The sequence below is a fragment of the Pithys albifrons genome, chromosome 6 (genome assembly GCF_047495875.1).
Source record: "Pithys albifrons albifrons isolate INPA30051 chromosome 6, PitAlb_v1, whole genome shotgun sequence".
In the NCBI taxonomy this organism is placed as follows: domain Eukaryota; kingdom Metazoa; phylum Chordata; class Aves; order Passeriformes; family Thamnophilidae; genus Pithys; species Pithys albifrons.
Window position 1 is genome coordinate 18,429,317 of NC_092463.1, and position 24,713 is coordinate 18,454,029.

A 24,713-nucleotide genomic window follows, 5' to 3' on the forward strand; every position below is an offset into this window, starting at 1 on the left:
CTGAGAAAACTGCTGATCAATTTGAGATGTTATTTCCTGAATTTCAAAGTTCATTAGGAAAAGTAATGAAAATTTATAAAAGAAGAATGTGGTCTGTATATCTAGCTTTGTAACTTTTAAGGTGGAAGACTTTGATCTACACCTTTTATTTTGATTCAGAAGCACAGTCTGTCTTTGTGGCTCACATTCAGTTGGATCTAACAAAGTCAGTGCAATTGTTTTCCTCTCATTACAGCTAGAAGGCTTTTGACCATCAAGAATCAAATTGTTAATGAAAATTTCAGGCTGAAGGATTAAGAGAAACATGAAGGCTCCAAAGTTGATTTGCATTAACAATCTTGACAGTTTCTGAAAGGAAAGATTTAGGGCAGGAATTGACTGGCCAAGCTACCCCAGTAAAGAATCTGTCTTTTCCCCATTAAGTGTGACCCTAACAATTGTATGAGGAATAGCAAAGCTCAGCTTTTTCTGTTAAATGCTTTCAGTCCCCATTAATAAGGGACCTTTTTTATAGTTTTCATCTAGTTCTCTTATTCCAGTGGCACAGAGACTGAAATGAGAGCGTCCTATTGCATTTCAAGAGATTGAGCAAGCACAACATCTGCCAAATCTCCTTGACAACCAGTATGTCCTTTTCAAGATAAGGATATTCTGTGAAATGGAAAACAGATTAATGCTGGATCCACTTGATCTTATCTTCAGAACATTCAGCCAGCTTCCCACATTGCCACATGTCTGATTATTTTTTAATACTGGCTAATTAAATCATAGATTTTGGAAAGAGTTAATTAGAGAACAGAAAGTAATTGTATTATCAAGATTGCATTCCATAAAAAGCTTTTAAAAGATTTAAACTTGGGCAGAATTCAGTATATGGTACAAAATGAGCCAAAATTCCTCCAGACTTTTTTTTTCCTTTGACACTAGAATTGTAAAGGTTGGAAAAGACCTCCAAGATCACCAAGTCCAACTATTAACTCAGAACTGCTGTGTTCACTACTAAACCCTATCCTCAAGTGCCACTTCATGTGTTTTTTGGACACTTCTGGGGTTGGTCATTCCAGCACTTCCTTGGGCAGCCTGTTCCAGTGCCTGGCAACCTTTTTGGTGAAGGAATTTTTACTAGTATCCAATTCAAACCTGCCTCAGTGCAACTTGAGGCCATTTCCTCTGGTGCTGTCATTTGTTACCAGATGAAGAGACCAACCTCCACTTTGCTACAGCCTCTTTTCAGGTAATTGTAGAGAGTGACAAGGTCTCCCCCGAGCCTCCTCTTCTCCAGGCTAAATGACCCCATTTCCCTCACCTCCTCCTCATAAGACTTGTTCTCACAATATTAAAGGTTAATGCAGTAAAACAGGTGGACACACATGGAGAGAAACAAATACAGTTTGTGTTGTATTTTTGAAAATCTCTAGGCTCCTAAAGAAACAGAAAGAGGATTTTCAGGACGTTAGAGATAATGGGTGTTAGCCTTCTAATCTGCTTATGACTTAAAAATTCCACTACATTTCTGTTTAGGCACATACTGCTCCTGAAAATGTCGCTTGTCATAAAAGTCTCTTTACTGAGGATGGACATGACATCTCAAAAAATATGAATTCTGTCACCCTAGTCTTTCACTTTTGATTGTCATTTGACATTTTAGTAGTGATAGGGTTTTTTGGTGTGAAGGCTGAGAGATTTCTTTTTTCTCAACTTGGAAAGTGATATCCTTGTTACCTGATGCTAGAGAGGCAAATAGAGTCCATATTTCATATTGACCAATACAGTGTGATATTTTTCTTAGTCGTAACTTAAGAAAAAACATGCTTGTAGGAGAGAGTAGTAATAAATGCCTTGGAATTCTCACAAGTCACAACACTGTATCCTAATTTGTTCTGTGAGTGTACAGCTTTGTTTTCTCCCAAAAGCCAATCTCTGCTTTGGAAATTGCTTTCATCTTTGGGGCTAATGTGCATCATTACTGTAAAATCCAGACCTCAAGCTTAAGAAACTATTGGAACTTTACATTTACTTTTGTACAAAACTGAAATTTCAGAACAATATTGTAGAAGAGATATGTATATTATTGGGTGTTCTACCTTCTTTTAGACAGGAGTTATAGACACGTTTTTTCTTCCATCATTTCCAATGCTCTTTTGTTTACTTTTGTCATAGCTGAGTACTACTTTCAATAAATAGGGCAATTTTTTAACTTTGCATAGGCTTATCAATTAAAGTTGAACTTTCAGTAGCTTTGCTTACTGAAATGTGTGAGCCACTTCTGAAGATAAGACTAGTGAGTTGTATAGTTAATGAAAAATATCCCAACAGTGTGTGTGCTATTTAGATATGTATCATGTTAAATCTAATACAGTGGCTGTGTGGCTACAGTATTTTTATTTTAGGGTTACATATATCATCCTTGCCTCTTTTTTGTCTTGAAGAAAACATAGATCAAGTGAGTTGAAGAAAACATGCTAGCTTTTGTGGCCTGATGTTCACTTTTAAAATAAGAGCTTATATTATGTATTTTCTAATGGTGTAGAGTGATCACTGTTTTTCTTATGTTTTGTTTTGTTTCTTAAATCAATCTTCCTTGGCTTAAAATCTAAAAAAATCCCACATGTTTTTTGCCTTGCTTTATAAATGTTGAGCAATAGCAACAAAGGCCCTAAATGACACCTAACAGAGATCACAGGAAATCTTCATGCTGACATTTATGGACAGGTCCTAAGGCAAGAGGGTATGAAACTAAGCTATTTCTAGGGATAAGAACCAGCATCACTATGATGAGGATGAGGATGAAAGCATTCTTGCAATTCTCTTACTGTTACCGAATGTGAATTCTGATTGCTGTGAGTTTGTTCCCATTTCTGACTCTCATATTTAAAGCTTGTATGGCATACTGGTTTCTCTAATCTCTGTATATTGTTAAAAATAACCTTCTTCTCTCTTTAGGCAGGAATTTTCAGCATGAATGCATGTGAAGAGGGGTTTGCCACTGGTGGCAGAGATGGCTGTGTTCGCTTGTGGGACTTAAATTTTAAACCGATTACTGTGATTGATCTCAGGGAAACGGACCAGGGATATAAAGGTAAACAGAAGTTTGTCCCTTTCAATACACAAATAAGGTAGAAAACTTATCAGCGTTTTGACCAAGAAAAGACTTTAAAACTCAAAAAGGTTGTTTCATGTATGGTACTGTAAACTATTTGCTAGAAATGTAACAGATCATGCCTACTAGTATGAAGGTCCCATAGTCCTTCAAAGATACTGTAAAACAGACAATAAAGAGGTAGGTACAGATTTAAATTTTTATGCACATTGTTTCTAGACCATGGCAGTTTTTAACAATGGACAGTGATGCTTTAAGAAAACTTGGAAGAGACAGTGAGATCTACAGTGTAAAACAATGGAGTACAAAAATTGCATTTGCTAGTTGTCCAAATTGTCATTAAAATTATTTGGAAGTTATTTACAGTTTCACAGTACTTAGAACAGTGATTACATATACCTATGACTTCAGTTACAGTTTGTCATGCTAAAATTTCCATAGAGTGTTCCAGATATTGTTGCTGCAATGTTTTAGGAAAAGAATACAAACATATACTGAAGCACTAATGTAATTTACAATATTGCTTTTGTTGGCATTTGATTTTCTTTGCTCCCAGTCACTTTGTTATTTTCTAATGTCTTGCCAAGAATTTGAAAATGTAGTAGAATGTTTGATGGCAATCAGATACTCAGAATCAATACATAACTGATTACAAGGTAAGTCTTTGTATGCTATAATTGACTTGGCATTCCTACCAAGATTGTGAAGTATTGCAACAAGGTGGAATACATTCCATTTTAAATATGCCCTGCAGTAGAGTGGCTGTTTTAAATTTACTCAGCTGCTGTTTCTCAGCTCTGTTGCATATGGATGAAAGCTGTTTCATTCCCAGTTTCATTCTTTCAAACTTGTTCTCCACTCAAGGTTGTCTCCTTTACTTTTGATGTAACAGGCTTTTGCCTTTCAAATGTCCATAACAGAGCTAATAGATTATTAAAAATCTTATCTTTAGTAAAATCAGTTCCCTGACTTTTTTCCTTTACTGTTCTTTTTTTTTCTTGTATACTTTTGAGGATTGCCTTTGTGACCTGTCCCTTTAGTCGTTTTCTTAATTGCATTTTTTGCTGCTCCTATACCTTACCTCTTAATAATTTGATCTGTGAACATAAACTCAAATTCTGTATCCTTGTGAATGGTTCACAGCAATTAGTTGACTCTAGATACATCCTCCAAGCAATCGTATTGTATTTCAAAATGTCTTCCTCCACCACAGGAAGTTTGAAATTACTGAACAGATGTCTTAATCATCCTTTATCAGAGATTCTGAATGGTAGTTTCTTTATTTTTTAATCATTGTAGAGAGTATAGCCGTATAATGTCTAAATTACTGGACTGAATGGTAAGGTGGTTATATTCACCAGCAAAGGGGATGCTCTGGGGGTTTAGGTTAGCACAACATACAGGCATTTTGAGGAGTGTGAGGGGCATTAGCTCTGGTCTCCTTCAGCAGACTGAACATTGCATTGCAGCTGGAGTGTGCCTTGTGCACTCCCAGAGCAAGTTGTTCTGTTTGGTGTGGGAGGACATTTTATTTGTGCATTTGATGGCTGTCCTGAAATGCAAAGCATGTTAAGTACGATCAGGAGCTTTGCTTTGAGAGTTAGCTTTGTCAGAATTAAAACATCCTTACAGATGCACCAGACTGGCCTGCTAACCCACCATTCACTGCTTGTAAGTAAGTCATGCTGGTTTTTTCCTATGCAAGTTTAGTAACATAAGGGGTTTTTTTCCCCTCTACATGATTAAAACATGTTTCAAAAGCACATCAGCCTGGACCATTGCGATATTCCTTTTCCTAATCTGATAGATATAATTTTGTCTCACCTACTGATCCAGATAAAAGATATTTTAAAGATATTCTTGAGTTACTGTCCACGGAAGTCAGTGTTTAGGCAAAGTTAATTAAGTTAGGCATTGCTACCATATGGTTATGAACATTTCAAACTGGCAAAATTGAGTTGCATTATCAGAATGTAAGAAATGCAGCCTGTTATAAAAAGTACATATTACTACAATCAGACACCTAAGATTGGGTTCTCATTGTAAACTGTCCTAACTTCCATTTTATTATTCCCAGCCCTTATCTACAAACAAGGACTGTGAGTACTTATGTCCACTAAAAGACTAAAAACTAATTCAGTTGTTAGAAATGCATGTTAAATTCCATCATAAACCCTTTTCATCTCTCTATGTTGTTTGAAATTGATTTATTGTTGTTTTTGTTTAGTGCGAAAAATTGCTTTCCTATACTATTAAGGTGTTAAAAAGAATTGGACACAATGACTGTCTTCCATATAATGCTTTTTCAACTGATGGCTCTGTCACTTATAAAATTTAGGTTCTCTTGGCTAGTACTAAGGTGCACAGTTTGATCAGAAATTGTGATTTATATTCTCTGCTAGCTTTGTTGAAAATTAAAGATATCACAGGCATAATTTCAGCTGTGAATGGCTACTGTATTTTTCTTTTATGAAAACAAGGCTTGCATTTTATTTTAGAATTTTTTTAATACTAAACTTGAAAAGTTTGTGTTCTGAGGGCAAGTATGTGTTATATGGAATAGATAAAAGAAGTAAAAGGAGTAAATGGAGGAATAATAGAAGGTCTGTGGATACTTCTTGACATTTTCTTGCTTTTATGTTCTCCTGTGTGCTACTTTACCTTTGTTTCACAAATTCTGAGGATGTGTCTCTCAGTAACAATCTCTTCTACAGGTCTGTCTGTAAGAAGTGTTTGCTGGAGAGGAGACCACATACTCGTTGGGACACAAGACAGTGAAATTTTTGAAATTGTGGTGCACGAGCGTAATAAGCCTTTCCTGATAATGCAGGGGCACTGTGAAGGAGAGCTCTGGGCACTGGCTGTCCATCCTACAAAACCCCTGGCAATGACTGGAAGTGATGATCGATCAGTCAGGTGAAATCTTGTTTGTTTAACTGCAGACAGTTTTATATAAACAAATCATTTTGTAGATAACCGAATTGAAATGGATGCATTTTAAAGATATTAAAATGTAGCATTGAAGTACTCCTTTAGTTTAGTTATGTATGAAATGAGTGCTCTCCAGTAATAAAATGTAGTGGAGATACGTATTTCCCCCCAAAGAAAAAAATTCATTTAGACTGATACTGAGCACTCAGAGACAAATAGCCTGTGTTTCCTTTCCAAGAGTAATGTCAAGCATTTATAGGCTACAATGAAAAAAAACTGTAATAAAAACTTACATGCTGCAGATTAAGTTTTAGTTTGTGAATTTCATCAAACTTGATGCATGCATTGTAAACAGAATATAAATACTCAGAAAGTCCACTAAATTACTCCCTTTTACAAGTTCTTTTTATTCTTTTTCAAAATCACCTTTTCTTTCTTGCAAACATCTTAAGTGTAACATGGTTAAGCAAATGAGTAGTTTAATTATTAATACTGAAATAGTAATATTTCAGATTACGTCTTGTAAATGGTAGGTGCTGTAATGGCTCTTGTAGTAAAATCTTAGATATTATAGTATTATTAGTTATAAGGAGTTATTAGTAATGACTTGTGAGTAGGAAAAGTTCTTTATACTGATCAAAGTCTTTATAGTAGTTATTTAATGTTCTTGACTAAAAGGATTAGCAAAATAGTGGAATAGTGTACAGGAGTGGTCTAATTATATATATTACATATATTGTCATATGTTATAATTTTTTATATTCAGAAAATCAATCTGCTCCTGCATTTTCTCATTAGATATTTTCTCACTTTTTAAAATATAAGGATATTCCTTATTCTCCGCAAAATTCACACTTTTGTCTTAGATATTTTCCTTGTAGAAAATTATTTTAAAGTAAGGCATTGGTGGCTTCATATTACCTATGACAAAGCTGCAAACCCCTTTTTACATTTGAAATAATGTACTTTATTTTAGAATTTGGAGCTTAATCGACCATGCTCTGATTGCCCGGTGCAACATGGAGGAGCCCATTCGCTGTGCCGCTGTTAGTACTGATGGAATCCACCTTGCTCTTGGAATGAAGGACGGCTCTTTCACGGTGCTTCGAGTCAGGTGTGTTACAAAACTAACAGTACTTACATTAGTAACACTTTCAAGCAGGTTATCTAATTGCTTTTGTAGATTGTATGTATATTGACACTGCAGTGACCATACATGTGGTCATTTTACATTTTTGTTTTAAATTACGGTGTGTGCTCCGGCTTTTTAAATGTGTGCTACGTATGTTCATGTTGTTCTATAACAACCCATTGGAAAAAGTATACTGGTCTATTTGCAGAGAGTGGCAGTGTACTAGGAAATGTTTTACTTTAGGTTTTGTCTTTATTAATTATTCTTGTATTACTAAGAAATCAATTTTCATTACTTCCTAAATTGTTTCCATGTGTTGGAAGTCTGCTGTCAGCACATCATGCATATAAAACCAGTGCTGTGTGGTTGCTGAGATCCCACAGTTATAAAGGGAAAATGAGGTCTCTGTCTCATGTCTGTGAAGTTTTCTTCCTTGGGTTAATAAAGATCTGATAATCTACCTGATGAGGTTTTCCTGTGGACCCAATGTGAACAATTCCTTCTGTTCACTCTCAGCTCCAAGCAGCACCTTCTTGTGTAACTGTTCCCTTCTCTTTTTTTTTGGCCATGAAGCCCTAACCAACTCTAAAACCAGCAGTTCTATGTTTTGCACATAGAATAGTTACGTTCACTTCTTAATTTCACAATCTTGTCCATTTTTTAAAACTGGGAACTTAACAGTATGATAAGGCTCTTCTATGCTTATGACATGCTTTCTTTCATACTACAGAGATATGACTGAGGTTGTTCATATCAAAGACAGGAAAGAAGCTATTCATGAACTCAAATATTCTCCAGATGGGAATTTCTTAGCTGTTGGTTCCAATGACAGCTCTGTGGATATATACGGTGTTGTTCAACGATACAAGAAAGTTGGGGAATGTATTGGATCTTTAAGTTTCATCACCCATATGGACTGGTCTTCAGACAGTAAATACTTACAGACCAATGATGGCAATGGAAAGAGACTTTTTTACAGAATGCCAAGTAAGATTCTGACTTGCCTTCATGATATCTGTTACTTATTACAGAAGTAATAAATAGTAGTTTTGTAAAAACAACCAACTGTAAATCCTAGTTCAGAGCATGTGGTTATAGAGAGAGGTTTTTGTAAGTCTGTATATGTATTTGCTATATTTGAGTAAGTACAGCATTTTTGTGTCCAAGTTACTTAAATGTTTTTATCCTTATATGTTTACTCTTATTTATAATGCATCTTTTCATGCTAGAGATGTTGGCTTATAATTTGTTTTATTTCTCAAAAATAAATTTTTGCTTCCACCTTTTTAGAAGGAGAAAAACGCAGCATTCAAATTCAATTTTGCAATAGCTGAATAGCTTTGTACGTGTGGAGCTTGGATATTACATGAATTCCCATTTGATTGTGTTGCATGTGTTTTTAAATGTGTGAAAAAATCAGTATGTTGTAACTCAAGAGAGTAATTTGGTTTACTAGAACTATGTTTGCAGCAGAACTGAGGAATTTAACTTAAATGGGCTTTTACTCCGAGTTGCTTTGTGACAACCCCATTATTGTGTTTTCAAGAGAACACTCTTGAAAGCTTGACTGAACTGTCCCATTACTCTTGAAAGAATCTCCATCAAGACAGTTCCCTCTGCAGAGGACATATGCACGTATCACAATATCGTAAAGCTTGAGATACAAGAAATCCTTATTTGAATATGTCAAGGACAGTGTTTATCACAAGGCTTGACTTCTGTCTGTTGTATTCACTCATTACATGGTATCATTCTGTATTTTTCCCACTCATTGGATTTGTAGTAATTGTTTATTATTGTCACCACTTTTTATATTGCCCCTTCCTCTTTTTACAGTATTTATGCGTTGCACTATACATTATTCACAGATCCATGCAGCCATCTGTGACTGTTTGCTGAAGCATCTAATTTATTTTGATTCTGTGTACTGAGTATGACAGAAGATACATAAGAAAAGATAGTGAGAACCTAATTAAACAGTAAAAATGCACACAGGAGGAGCAATTTGAAGCTATATAGGCAGGTTTCAGCCTGAAGTGTCTTGATATAGTAAATGTGGGGGTTTGAAACTTTGTTTATGAAAGAAATTTAGTCAATGGAGTTAGAGGAACCTCCTAAATATTTGAAAATAATGATGGAATTGTGTAATACTTGAAATGCCACTGTAAGTGGGTAAGCAACTTAGAATTGCCCGTTACAAGATTTGTAGGACTTAGTTATGGATGTAACCGGTATTAGTAGTCATTATTTACATGGATTAGTCATTGAAAGAGATTAAAAGGTAAACCATGCCAAAGGGTGCAGTTATTTCATCAGAGCTGAAGGATCTTCAAACAGGGCACTTGAATTTCTTTCCAGTTTTTGGAGGGATATATAGTAGTTAAAATTTTCCTTGCACCTGGGGAGTTTGTTATTGGGTTTGAGTTTGTTTTCATTTTTTGTTTGTTTTTTTGGCTATGTTTTTGTTTTTGTTTTTTTAAGTCTTCCTTTCTGGTTTATTTGCTGTTTTGCTTACTTTTCTCTATGGCTGTTCTTTATTTACTCTCTTGAGTCCAGTACACTTGAGTTCTCCCCTGCCCTGTCCTTCTATTGGAAAAGTACCTTCTTGCCATGCCTGAGGCTACTCTTACCTGCATCCCATCCCATCCCATCCACTCCCACTAGGCAGAATCCTAATTACAGTAGGAAAACAGGAGAAAAGCCAGCCTAATTGTCTTCAATTTTGTTACCACTAAAGACTGAGAGGTGAATTGTTGTCCTGCTCTGGTTCTGCAGTTGTGTGTTCAGTCTGTCTGCATCATTCCTGTGTTGCTCCTGTGCTTCCTTCTGGCCTTTTCAACAGACTCCATATTTATTAAATGGGCTTTTGGTCTGGCTTAGTTCTTCAGCTCTTATGTGAAACTTTGGGGGATTGGATCAATCTCATTATGGATAGAACTGGTGTGAAATAATGTAACAAGGATCCAGACATAAAACTGATATTTTTAGTAATTACAATGCCCAGATGGAAATGAGTTCTTCAGTTTTTGCTTTAAACAACCCAGATTTCTAGAATTATTCAGCAGCAGAACTTTATCTTAAAATGACTACATGTATTTTTTGATAAACATTTAAAAATAACCCATCCTCAAGCAGATACCAGGGAATAATAAAAACTGTAAAGTACCAAAGCCATCATCTTCTGTTGTCTTGAGAAAACTTACTATTGATACTTTCAGTCGTAATAGGGACTATTAGATCAGGACAGTTGGCTTTTAATTGTGTCTCACTTGAATTTGATTCCTAGAGAATTTAAAAAATGTTACATTCTTTAAAATTGTGTAAGTGAACATTGAAAAATTACTATTTTTGTTCTTAGGTGGAAAAGAAGTAACAAACAAGGAGGAATTAAAAGGCATTCAGTGGGCATCCTGGACCTGTGTTTCTGGCCTAGAAGTTAATGGAATCTGGCCCAAATATTCAGATATAAATGATATAAATTCTGTGGATGCAAATTTTATTGGGCAAGTTATGGTTACAGCTGATGATTATGGAATAGTAAAGCTTTTTCGATACCCATGTCTAAGAAAAGGTAGTGCCTTTAAGTTCAATTATAAACATATTTTTTAATTTTGGTTCTTCAAGAGAAATGTATTAGAAGATTGGAGTTTTGAAAATTAAATAAATGGCTAATATTTATTCATGGAAGTTTAGTTAGAGCTCAAAGGTAGAGAATATTAATAGGCTGATGTATTGAGAATTGTAATATTAACAGTATTTTATTTACATTTTGAATAGGATAGCCAGAAGTTTTACATATATTTTATTTTTTAAAATAGCTGTCTTTTTTTTAAAAAAAATTATTTTTAGTTTTGTTTTATTAGAATTTTGTGAGGTGATTCAATATCTACCCTTTCATGAGGTACTTATCTTTACATAGTTCACCTTGGTCATCAACTAGTTTTCTTCCCTTCTCTAGATGTGTGATAGAGATTTGGGCTAGGAACTAGAAAAAAAATTTCTTTATTAAATTATTAGTGGTAATAACTAAGTGAACAGTATATTGGTCCTGTAATCAGAGTATGCCACTCTATGTTATTTGAAATTTTAAAATTTTTTCAGGAGTTTTCTCAAAATTTTCCTAGCAAAAGAGGACTAATCTCATTAAATTTTTCAAACTGAGGCCTAAGGCAAGATATAATTTTCAAATTCACTCTTCAGGACTGAGTGAACAGAGGAGATATGTATATCTTTCTAGACAAGAGAGGCTTCGTTATTTCAGAGCTATGTGAAAAACTGCATTCCAGACACCATTCATTGGATTACCTCATGTACCAATAAAAGCCTTTTCACTTTAAACATAATCTGGAAATGAAACAGGTTCTAATATCACCTTTTACAAAAAGAATGGGAAAAATATAGGGGAATATCAGTCTTTAAAAACAAAACAAACCCAAATAAACCTCACCTAGAACATTTCTGGAAGTACAGAAGACCTATCCTGAGACTCCTGCAGGCAGCTGTAGCCAGCACTGAAGCTGAATGGTGTCTAGGATGGTGTTCTTCAAACAGCTCTGAAACAAGGAAGCCTTTCTTGTCTAAAAAGACATCTGTATAATGGTGTGCTGTTAAGAACTTCATTTCAGTAACTGATCCAATGATTGTGTTGTAATTATGTTGTAGTTAGTGAAAACGTGAACTTGATACAGCTATACCACTGCAACAAGTTCTACTACTACATGTGGGAGGATAGGAGTTGCTACAAGTGCTTAGCACTGAGATTGCACAGTGAGAACCGGTGTACAGGCACATATACAGGAGTGTTTTCACAAACCTAAATGTGCATGATTTAAATAACTGTATCTTTTCAATGGAGACATAACAGTTGTCAAAATCTTGGTTTGTAAAAAATAAAATAAAAATAGTGCAATAAAATTTTAAAAGCCTTAAATATACACCCTATATAGCATTATCATGTCTTTTCTTCCTGAGTTTGACTTGGTTAAGATATTTTGGAACCCAAATTTAAAAATTTATCTTAACAATTGATTAAAATTTGTGAATACTCCAAGAAGTTGCTGCTATTAATTAAAGTATCACTGCTAATTAGAATATCTTTATTGAACTACTACTTTTTATAAAGGTTCCTTAATATGATTTCCTGAGGTGTTTCTGAAACATTTATTCCACGAATATTGAGAGAGATTTTTTTCTTGTTCTAGGAGCAAAGTTTAAAAAATATCTTGGTCATTCTGCTCATGTAACGAATGTCAGATGGTCCCATGACCACCAGTGGGTTGTTTCCATTGGGGGAGCTGATCACTCTGTCTTTCAGTGGAAGTTTGTACCTGACCGGAAGCTGAAGGACTCTCTTCATATAGCACCCCAAGGTAGGCAACTTATTAAAGAAAAACACCAGCAAAAGGGTGGAAGGAGGGGGGGCTAGAAGAGAAGTAAAATTCTTTGGCGCAAGTATTGAAATAAACAAAATTGCCAGTCTGCACAAAGTTGTTCTTCTTTAAACTTTGCAGCTACCTGATATACTTAGTGAAGTACCTAATACTTGCCAATACCCTGTATGTTCAGGCTACAAGAGTGTGAAAAAACCCTTCCCTGCTGTATTTCCTATGCAAAGGAAAATTTTAAAGTTCAGACCAGTTACAAATATATGAATTCTATACAATTGGATGCCCAGATGTCACTGGAAAAATAGACTTTTATACTCAGTTGATTAAAATGTTGAATTATTTAAATGATAATTTAAGCATAATAGCTGATCATTTTATTTTTTAAAAAAGAAAAATATGAATGTTTAATATTTGGGAAAAAATTAAGATCATGTTTGCACTAGTGACTAATAAAACAATTGTTCTCATGACTGTGTCTCCTAAAATCAAATAATTACCTGAATGCCTCTCCCGGAAATTCCCAGAGGAATTTAGAGAGAAGGGAAATAAGTATATAGAGTTACAATGAAATAGGCTGTTTCACCATTCAGCTGCTAAGATAAATGAGTATGTCTCAGTGTGGCCAGCAAATAGGTAAATGAATACCAATTTTGTGTTGAACTTGTCAGTAATGAATGCAGAAATAAACAATAGTTCTTTTAATGTCCTTGACAAAACCTCCAAAAAGCCTTTAACTACTTTGATTCTTCATGATATGAACTCTTTTTCAACTAATTATTTCCTGTGACCTAAATTTCTCTATTAGCTACCACTTCTCAAGATAAAATTTCTACATATTAATGGATTCCCTGTTCCTGGATCTATAGCCTTACTTCTGCCTCTCTGACAGTATGTGCAACATACATCCACTTTGTAGATTGATAATTGTCCTTTTAGTTGTTTTCCTAGCTCTGTGATCTTCTACCTTTATTGGTAGCAATATTGTTCTTCTCTACATCACTGGTAAAAATGTTAAGTATTACAGCTCCAAAAATAGCTCTTTATTGCATTATTCTAGAAATAGTCCTTACAGAGTGGTGCTTCTCTTGGCAATTACATTTGGAGACCTTTTAAAATCGATTTGTGTTCTCAATTGTCTTTATGTCTGGTTTCTTAATCAGAAAATACATAACATTCAATCCAAGGTTGCAGAAAGTTCCAAATAGATAATCATTTGTCAGCCCGGACGTTCTTCTCAGTTTCTGTTGGAAAGCAGCTCTCTGTTACAAGCTATAATCTGGCTTTCACCACATGGAAAACATTAAATGACTACGCTTTTTCTCAACAGTCACCAAAATTTTTGCCACTTTCTTCCCATATGTAATTTTCTTCCCCTCTTATCTACCCAAGGAATTTCTACTCACATCAATCATGCACTTAACCAAAAGTTCCTCTTTGAAGCCCCTCTCTTAATTTTCTACAAGTCTTAAGTTCTGCTTTGCACTCATTACTTCATCCTGTTCTTTTTCCCTTTCCTCCTAAGATTAATGTTGAAATACTTTTAGTTATTGAAAACTGACTTGCTCCAACACCCAAAAAATTATCACACTTTTGTGTTGGCTTATTTCTGATGTAGCAGCAGAATTGTTCCTGTGAGCTTGTCAATTATTAGCAGTTTATGTTATAATTAGCGTATGCATTGATTATCAAAGCAGAAGAATTAAGCAGTTTCTTTAAACACTTTCTGGTTTATAATTTAGGTTTTCTAATTTTCTGTTTCTGTTTTCTTGGTGACAGAGAGTCTGGTTGATTCTAATAGTGATGAATCAGATTCAGATCAGTCTGATGTTCCAGAGCTGGACTCTGAAATTGAACAAGAGACACAGATCACCTATCGTCGACAGGTAAAGATTTTGGTTTTAAAGGCAGTTGGAATGCTTTCCAGGGTATACATTGGTCTTCTATGAAGACTGTTGAAATCTGAAAACTGTGTGGGAGTTGACCAAAAGCTTTAGAATTGTTTTTACTGGATACATTTAAAAGATTAAGGTTATTAAGATGCAATAATTAATTAATTATGACTATTAAGATATTAATAAAGATTAATATTAGCAGAGGCAAAAATTCCTATATGTGTTCCTAGCATACTCCACTGGAATTTTGGTTGCAATTTAAAAACAAGTTACAGTATCCAATCACTGGGTACAGGTCTTGGGGTATTTTCAGTAATGTCAGGATAACATTTTTGTGGGTGATAACTGTGGCTGAATTCTCAGAAACATGCTTTTCTTATGAATCTTTTAATTTTTAAGTGTGCTATTTCTTAAAGGTTTACAAAGAAGATCTACCTCAACTTAAAGAGCAATGCAAAGAAAAAAGGAAAAGTGCAGCTTCTAAGAGACGTGAGCGAGCTCCAGGGAACAGTATAAGACTACATTTTGTTCATGGGTATGCAAACTAGGATTCTTTAAAATACATAAACAGACTGTGTTTTGTAGATTGGTGTTTATAATGTAATAATCTGATTAAAGATTTTTAAGCCAGTTGCTTTATGATTTACTATTTTTATTTATTTCTGTAAAAATAAATTTACACTAAATAAATATAAAGCTTTGCTGCCAACTTTCTAATTCTACACATGAATTCTGAAGTGAAGTTGCACTGAAACTTTAGTTGATGCTTGCTATTTGAATACAGGTGACTAAATAAAGTATTCAGTAGTTTTACCCATACTTTTCAAAATCTGGAAAGTAATAACTCTCTTTGTTGTATTATTTTGGTAGCTACAATAGAAACTTGCTGTAGTTGAAGATACCTGGGTGCTGTACCGGTGTTTCTAGCAGTGTTTTATTAAAAAAATGTATAAACTGTACCTAGTCTGAAACAACTTACACGTTTCTCTGTTAGTTTAGGAATGAAATTTGGTTTTAATAGGTCCTGTAAGTGTGTTATGAGTTACACTCTCTTTTTGGTGCTAATTTGAACAGCAGAATGACTTTCAGATGCATTCTGTAAATCTTATGATTTTGTCTTTAGGATTTGTAGTCTCACATAAGTGGGAGTCTCTTATGGGATTTGTAGTCTCTTCATAAGTGACAAATTTTTATCAGAACAAAGATGTGATGTTTTAAAGCAAACTGGCAACAGATGTTACTGCATTAGAATAATGATCAAAAATATAAATTCCCTTGATACAAAACAAAACCAAAGCCTTTATTCAATTAAAACATTGCAAATCAGGTGATACTGAGTTTTCCTTTCAAAAGGCACCTCTTTGCAGGAACACACAGCTTCTTTTCAGACATAGCTAAGTGCATGGGAAAGTTACTGGTGGTGTCTGCCTTCATAATGGCACTTAAACAATTTTAGAAGGGCTCCATACAGAATACTTACTAAATTCATTGGCCAAGAATAGGTAATCATTCAGCTCAGCAATTTGGTGTGTGGAAGACATAGTCTGAGTAATAGCTTTGGAAATAATGACAACTGAGAAGCTTGGTATAGAGTTGTTCTTCCTTTCTTTTTTCTTTTTTTTAATTTCTGTTTTTGATGCTCCGGAATTCTTAGTTGAAGATTTTTATATAGAAAATGCATTAGGGTGGGTAGCTGCTGTCTTTAAAATTGGGTGTAAGAATAAAACCAAATGATCCTGAAGAAGATGTAGCACAAGCAGGGGCCCTGGATCTTTGGTATTACTGTTATTTCCTTCACAACAGAAGTGAAGCTTGACCAGAATATCCAGGAATGACCAGAAGTAGAATGTCCTGTTGATTTTTGTCTGATTACCCAATGGGGATCAAGAAAACTAATGAAGAATCCATGCTGAACAACAGATTTTTCTCAATATCCACACTGTTAACTTTAAAGTGACCCACATCCAAGTGAGTAATAGGCATATTCTCTGATTCAGGAAGTCCGCTTTGCTTCATCTTTCTGTAGCTGCAACGGAAATGTCTTGGATGTTCCTTGAAAGTGTAAGAAGTGATACTTTTTTGAGTTAGGGGAATAGAAGGCTCTTTTTCCTTTCTTTGTTTTTGAGCTTGTTGGTTTTGTGTTTTGAATTTGTTGACTACCTTAGAAGATGAACTTTTAAAAATCTCTGTCCTGTAAGAAATCTTTTAAACCTCTGATCGCTTCCTCTTTTGGAAGTGGCTAAAAACAATAAATCTGAGTATGTGAGGCAGCCATGGATTAATAAGGATGAGAAAGGAACTTCTGTTAAGAGGTTTATCTTGAAGTGCATCTTTCTGTAAGAGATGCAGTCATGATCAGAAACATGTTATTAAATTGGTGTACTAGTTTGGTCTCTTTTTGACTATTACCATATTTTAATTCTGCCATATCTTTGGCCGTGGTGGTGGATCAGAAACTTGAAAAGGATAGATCTTTCAAAATACTCAGAGGAACCTTTTCCTTAGTCTCAATGCTTATTATGCTTTCTTTTTGCTGGAAGGAAATAAGGATGTGAAGATAATACTTACGGCCTGTATTCTCTCAAAGCTATGCTGTTGATGTCACCAGAATGATTTTTTTTTTAAATATATTTTTTTTAAATATTCATGGAATCATAGAATGATTTTTCGATATTCAAAGATCTAGTTTGAGTTTCAGGATATTCATTGAACTGACCTTATCATAAGATGAAATTTGTTAACAGTTTCAAGATGGAAATGTTCTTAACTGAGAGTCTTATGCCACCTTGCATGGATTCCTGCAAGTTCATACAAATCACATCTGAAGGCAAAAGGCTGAGTGGGGTCCTGTTAAGAAAACACAATTGCATGTCGAGTAAGTTTTTTTGAAAATAAAAATCTCCACCTTTGTACTGAAGACTCTGCTCTCAACCATGTTCATTTTGACATTTGGTTCTTCTAGAGATTTTTGGAGGAGGGTTGGACTACATTTGGAAATGCCCCATATATACTTTGAAAGTAACGTAAAACTTTACTGCATCAGAGAAGCTACGGACATCAACCCTTTTCCCAGGGAGGGCATTACTTGTGAACTCGCCCCTTAGCTGGCTGTAGTTGTGTAACTTGCTACTGTGGGTAGGACCTGGCTTCAGGTCACAGAATTCACAGTTATGTGCCTAAAAGTAGATGGTTTTATGTGTATGTGTAAACTTCTGTCACAGTCAGTGAAGATCCAGCCAGCAGTCAGTGAAGCACAAGGAGTGATTTGGCTCAAGTAAAATTAAGTGCTGCCAGTTGTCCAGTTGATTAGCCTCACAGGTTCCATTGACTAGACTCCAACTCTGTTGATTAAAATATAGGTGTTAATGTAATCTAGTAAACACGCAGACACCTGTGTTCACATGTCTTAATCTCAAAGTGAATCCATCCCCATTTCTTCATGGCTTTGGTTATGGCAACTTTGCTTTCCTGTGTAGCAGTGAGGTAGCTACCTCTTCTGAAAGTTACTGTCGTATTAACTTGAGTCAGTCCTGGACTGAAGGTTTGATTAGCTGTGTCTGAGGACCACAGGAAAACATCAACTACTGCAGAATGCAGTCTCAGATTTATTGTGCCTTGTTCTATATTATCCAGTAACTACGATGCAGAGCTTGCTTTCATTATTATTTAGTTTCTAGTTGCTAATCAAGATGTCTTATAAATGACTTCTGTAGTTTGTTTTCTGCATGTGAATAAATTATTTATTTTCATGCTTTTTCCGAGATTAGTTAATAATCTCGGTTCTAAATGGAGATAAAAGTATTGTGAAACTGTGTAGAAAATTCTCAGGGAAGGAACTACATTGAAATATGTGTCTTTTCATCTGTATTTGACCTAAGCCCATAATTTCTCTTCTGGTGAAAAGTACCTGAATAGTCAGGGAGTTAGTAAACTGGCATGTGGGAAAGACCAAATGTTTTTATTTGGGTTACAAAGGGGTTTTGTTGTCACTGCTTCATATTTTGGCAAAATACTTTGTATTTTAATTGTAAAGAACTGATTGTACACGTTTTTAATAACTAGAGAAAAATCACTAAAATCAAAGCTTCTGATCACGGAAAGTTATAGATGTGAGTAATAGGAACTATTTTCCTTCATTCTGTATATGTTTGGATATTTTGAGTAGTCTTGTGATACATGGCTTTGATGTACTCAGTTTCACTGTGTTTAACCAGATGTATTGGCAATTGTTATAACCTGGGAAACTTCTGAATTTCTGGGTTGCATGTAGGAGGCTCTGAAGCCCTTTTACTGTCTTAATGATTTTTATTTCTATAGTTGGCTGCTAAGCTTGTAAACAAGTGCTCAATGTCCAGTATATCTAAAGCAGTATTTCTTTCAGCATACATATTTTCCTAGCGGTTTTTTTTAGAAATATACTCCTTTAGGGCACATATATAGCTTTTTTCTTTTTTATTACTTAGTGTTTGTGAAGAAAATCCTGTATGTCTGACAGAGCACAGAGCAGAGTGAAGCACAGGAAAATGATGTCTAAGCAACAATAGGTTCAGACATCTTTGGCACTGTACCTGCCTTTATAATCCCTGCTCCTCACTGAGTGTTTTTATGTCCTTAAAATGGTAATGTTACATACCATGATGTGCTATTTTTCTTTCTTCATAGTTACTCTGGCTCATTGTATATTCTGCCCCTTAAAAAACTGGTGACTGGACATCAAAGAAGGGTGCAGGCAGGCAGCACTTTGGATGGGGCAGAAATCACCTTAAAACACCTGCACATGCTACTGGGGGATGTTGTTAATTAAAGATGGGCATGAAGGGAGCGCAAAGTATGGCTGAAGGGTCTGTACCTGTATTGTGAGTCTAAATTGTTGGTCACTTTGAGAAGACCAGGGAACAAACATATAGCTGAGCCTCGAATCTGCTGGAAAAAAAGATTTTTCTGGAGACATTGAAGGGATGGTAACTCAGGAGATGCTGAAAAGTTGAGGAACTAGGACTAAACCTGAAGTGAAGAACCTGCTGTGAAAACCAGTCTAAACAATGAGTTGGAGGGAGATTTATTTAAAAGCTTTTATTTCTGTGCTATCATAGTTTTCGTGGGTTTAAGTTTACTTTTCTTGTTTATGATCTAATGAGACCAAGTAGACCTGATGTCTGTCCTGTCATCCAAAGGGACCTGGGCAGGATAGAGAACTGGGAAGGGAGGGATTTTCATGATCTTCAGAAAGTTCATGAGTTGCAAGTTTATGAAATGCAATGTTCTGCTTCTGGGGAGGAATGGTCCTGGACCATCTGCTGTCTGTTTAAAAACTTTGTGAGATGATTTTAGCGATTCTTCTCTAACCACGTATGATGACAATGCACCATTGTCTGTATGTAGGTGAGCCAACAGAAATGGCGTGTTCTAATCTGCTCCAGATATTTGCTATGTTGTTTTACAGTATAATGCACAGATCTAGCATATGGTAACATGGATCCATGGTTTTTGAAATAGTATTCTTTAAACTCAAGTTGGTCAGCTGCCTTAAAGATTCATTACTTCACCAGTGCATATGGCTGCACTGTGTGCATAAGGAAACGTGTATAATTTCTTGAACATTCTACCTGGACTACATAATCTCTGTGTTGTTTAAAAAAATTATACATGTCTCATACGTAGTAATGGTCTTAATGCTATACCATTATTTTTGTATGTGACACTTACTGGTATGTGTACAGATGCATCTCTGTCTTACAATATATAGATGTTCACTGTTGCAAAAGGGTCCTGCTTTTGTTGAGAATTATAACACAGACATTAGAGAATTCTGTTAATTTGCAGTTGCTGGGGGTGAATATGTATGTAGTCGCATTGTTTGCCAAGAATGACTTGCTGATGATGATCTTCAGAGCTGTTTTTTTCAACTGGTTCAATTAGAGGTTGGATGCAAAAATATTAGGTAAAGCTTTATGAAACTGATAAATTGCTGTTTCTTTGGGAAAATATGTTATGATCTTAAAACACCAAAGCAGTAATTGGTAAGTAATCTGAGTTTTACATGTTGCAAAATGGGTCTTGCATGATTTTATCTCAGTTTCATAATATATGTTTATGACCTTGGTGAACAACCGTTTTTCTGTAATTAGTTACAGAGGTTACGACTGTCGAAGCAATTTATTTTACACTCAGACGGGTGAAATCGTATACCATGTTGCAGCAGTGGGAGTGGTGTACAACCGGCAGCAGAACACGCAGCGCTTTTATCTGGGCCACGATGATGACATTCTCTGCCTTGCTATTCATCCCTTAAAGGACTATGTGGCAACAGGCCAGGTAAGGATGCATGTTTATCTGCAATAACAATCTGAAGTTGTTACTAATGAATTTAGAAAGGTCTGCCTTGAAGAAAGAATGTCCAGTCTACACATATCAGGTGACGGAGTGCATTTCTGTTGCAGATGGAATCGTTGTAAAAACCTGACACATAAATATTTTTTACAGTTCTATATATTCTGATAAAAGTTTTAGTTCATAGCTTTTTTTGAACCTCTTTTAAAATTAAGAATAGGCTAATATTTTTTTATTCAGCATTATGTTGCTGTTTCCTGATAAGGTAATGTGCACTGAAATTTTTTTTAGTATCTTATTTTATTATTACATTAATGTATTATTATGTAATATGAAGTTAGCAGTTGTTGTTACAGTCTGGCATTTCACTTTCATGTGTTGTGTGTTTGGATATCACCTAGAGACAAACTGTTTAATGTTTGTACATACCACACAGGTATAGATGTTGCTAAAGTTCATTTTATAATGCTAGTAATAGTTAATTTTATCTCTTGCTAGACAGTAATTTTAGATTGTGTTTAGAGTCTTTTATGACAAGTCTTCCTATAAATATTTATACATCAGGACTTGTAGGTTTGATCTGATGTTTCAGGGGGTTTTATTTATGGTTATAATTTTTATTATTGTTGTTTTTAGAGTTGTGTAATAAATTTGGAAACATGTGAACTGAATTTTTTAATAGCAATAAACTTTTGCTGATAATGCCCTTGATTGCTGTAAAAATATTTGAGATTAACATAACTCTGTAGGTCATTTAAGAAATGAAAGCTCTAAATATGAGAACTGATTTTATTTAATTTTGGAGTAGTAAAAGGGTATGAATAAAAATGTCCCTGGATTTACAATAATTTATAATACCTTATGCTATCAACAGAAAGATACACTCCATTATATACTACTTTATATAGAGACATTATATACTCTTGTATTCTATGTTACTTGAAGAAACTGGGTAATACAGTAATCAAATTCCACATGCCACACTAGTTAGGATTTTCCTGATAGTGGTTATTCTGAAAACTTTGCAAAGATCACATACTAAGTTTGTGACAAAATCAGAAATAGATCCTAATTTTGTTGAGCCTTGCCCCTAGTCTTAAACATGGGAGAGTGTTATTCTGGTTTTGCAACCATGTTTTTTGTGCACTGAGGTGCAAAACCTTTGAAATAGCAAGTAATCTTGTAAATACTGACTAATAATGCTTTTGTACATAGTTAAAAGGAATAAGCTACATTCATTTTCTTTCCAAGTTCTAGTTACCTACATTAGTGCCATTTTAGTGGCGATCACTCCACAGGTATCAGTGCATTAGAATCTGACTTGCAGACACTTGTAATGTCATCAGAAAGCAATTGAAGTCACCTTGATTTCTCAAACATAGAGTAGTTTGCGTACTAGCAACAAAAATAACCTTTTATTTTTAGACAGGGAATGATTGATGAAGAATTGATGGAATAAATATGCCACAGTGCAATCAATGGAGGGCTTTTATTTTCCCACAAGAGGACTTTAGTTAATTGTGATTAATGTTCCTAAGGCAGATGGGAAGTGGTATTTGTGAAGGAGCAAAAGGATTAATGTACTGCTAGCCAGACAACTCTAATGCTTGGGAAACTTTATCACTACATTTTTTCAAATACTTTTTGAAGTATTTTTCATTATTACACTCTTTAAACAACTGTGTGAAGTAACTGAGAAATGAAAAAAAATGGTTATGAAAATGTGTACTTTCAGGTTGGTCGAGATTCCTCAATACACATTTGGGATACAGAAACGATAAAGCCACTCTCAGTGTTAAAGGGCTATCACCAGTACGGTGTCTGTGCTGTTGATTTTTCAGGTAATAAGTATTTATTTATTTATTTATTTATTTATTTACACTTTTGCTTTTCTGTTTGCAAATACAAGCTAATCAGTTCTACTGGAATCCCAAAGTAGCTTGGGATTCCTTTACACTGAAGACTGTGTGTTAAAAGTGTGTGTGACTGCAATGTTCAATGTCAAATGAGAGAGGCTGACTTCAAAATGATCATTCTTTAACAAGAGCTCCTTTGGAGTCTTGCACATAGCAAATCAAGAACAGATTCCATACTATTTAAGAGCTGAGCTGAGGATTTTGGAAGTTCTTCTGCGTGTATGAGGCAGGTGTGCAGAACCTGAGTGTCTGCAACTGTGTCAGTAACTAACTGAACAGAGGATTTGATACTGGCAGAGAACATCTAAGTGCAATTTGAGATAGGGTAAAGTCCTGCTCTTCATCCAAGTTTAGAAGCACACAGATGACAAGACATGCCTCTAAACACATCATGTAATTATTTACCTGTTTGTACATTCTAATATTTGTGAAGTTACAATATTTTTAATATGTTTTCTTATTATTGCAACATAGTTATCTATCTACTCTCTTAAATTTATGTTTCTAGCGGATGGGAAACGATTGGCATCCGTTGGAATAGATGACAACCACACTATCGTACTTTGGGATTGGAAGAAGGGAGAAAAGCTTTCAGCAGTAAGGTAGGAAGTTAACTATGTTTTAAAGTTTGTACCTAGATTTACTTTCAAATGACAATTAGCAAAATATATTCATTAAGGAATAATAAATTAGCAGTTTCTATCACTTAAGTGATACAGACAATAACATTTATCCCAGTCTTAAAACTTCCTTTGGAAGAAGTAAATGAAGCTTTGATAGCCAACAAGAATTATTATAGTGACAGCTAAGACAAAGTTTATTTATGTTTATTTGATTTTGTGTGTTCTGAAATAAATTCTTTAAAACTAACTCTGTGCACTTCTATTTGCCTTCTCAAACATGGTGATGTATGGTCTGGTCAGACCTTTTTCATCACAGGTCCTTCTTGGGATAGTAATTTGAAGTTGTTCTGCAGAATTCTTTTTTTTTTTTTCAGAGTTCTTAACCTTTTCCTTTTTAATTCCTGAGCAGCCCAATCTAACTTTGAAGTAATTTCTGCTTGTAATATGAAATTGAACTAAATAACTTCCAAAGATTAAATACTTTGGAGGTTTCCTTGTGTCTGCACAGATTATTTAATGTATGTTTATTAAATAGAGTTTTAATCTGCAAGATAGAATTTCTAATTCTGAGTAATGTTTTTGAAACCTCTGATTTTGTATTGTTTTAAGGATCTGTTGTAGGTAGATTTCAAAGAGATTTATTACTCTCTGCAGATACAAGTTGAAAAGTGTCAACTTCCTTTTTACCCATTAAGGTCATTATTGCTCTTCAATGGCATTTACTGTCATTTTATTTTTAAACATGTGTTTAATTTCTTATCCACTGAGGAAGGAAAACCTGAATAGATGATGTAGATAAATAAGAGTACTCCCTTCCTGGTTGTTCGTTAGAAGACCAGGTAGCTTGGCTTCTCTGAAGTCTCATTTCTCTGCCTTTCACCTGATATTTTTGTTTTCAGGTTTGGGTTTGTTTTTTATTTTTTTTAATTTCTCCTACCCATATAAAGGAATTGATTAGAATTTTTGAGAGCAGCATCTGTACTTTGAAGATGACTGTGAATTTGGAAAGAAACTGCTTCATGCTTTCTGCACAAGTTTATTTAGTCATCTGAAACAACAGAAAGTAAATGTTTTATGCCACTTTTGAGCAAGGAGCAAAAATTAGGGACTGGAGGTTCTTATGCATTTTTTAAAAAAGGAAAAACTACTAGTAAACATTTCCTTTCTTGCATAAATAGCAAACATAGTTGAAAGTTGTTTTTCAAACTATAAGACTGAAGCAAGGCATTAGTTTTATAGAAACATAGTAAGAAATCTAAAACACACAAAAGATTTTAATGTTCTTAGAAACAACTGAAATTTCCATTTAAAAGTGTAATAGCATATGGTTTATTCTAACAAAAACATAGAAAAATCAATTAAAAGGTGAATGAAAATGGCAGTTTGTTTTCAAAACAAGAGA

General features: G+C 34.7%; 1 protein-coding gene across 2 annotated transcripts in view; it reads left to right on the top strand.

The window, feature by feature from the left end:
• Positions 1-24,713, top strand: part of EML5 (EMAP like 5) — a 107,525-nt gene that overhangs the window by 30,377 nt on the left and 52,435 nt on the right. For both annotated transcript variants that reach the window (XR_011698008.1, XM_071557699.1), the window contains exons 6-16: positions 2,944-3,079; positions 5,815-6,016; positions 7,008-7,145; positions 7,894-8,150; positions 10,522-10,734; positions 12,365-12,532; positions 14,327-14,433; positions 14,859-14,977; positions 20,571-20,757; positions 22,508-22,613; positions 23,197-23,290. Coding sequence is in view for 1 of the 2 variants with exons in the window: in XM_071557699.1 (XP_071413800.1) it covers positions 2,944-3,079; positions 5,815-6,016; positions 7,008-7,145; positions 7,894-8,150; positions 10,522-10,734; positions 12,365-12,532; positions 14,327-14,433; positions 14,859-14,977; positions 20,571-20,757; positions 22,508-22,613; positions 23,197-23,290 (1,727 nt within the window). In the remaining variant the exon portion in view is untranslated. The remainder of the gene's footprint in view (positions 1-2,943; positions 3,080-5,814; positions 6,017-7,007; positions 7,146-7,893; positions 8,151-10,521; positions 10,735-12,364; positions 12,533-14,326; positions 14,434-14,858; positions 14,978-20,570; positions 20,758-22,507; positions 22,614-23,196; positions 23,291-24,713) is intronic.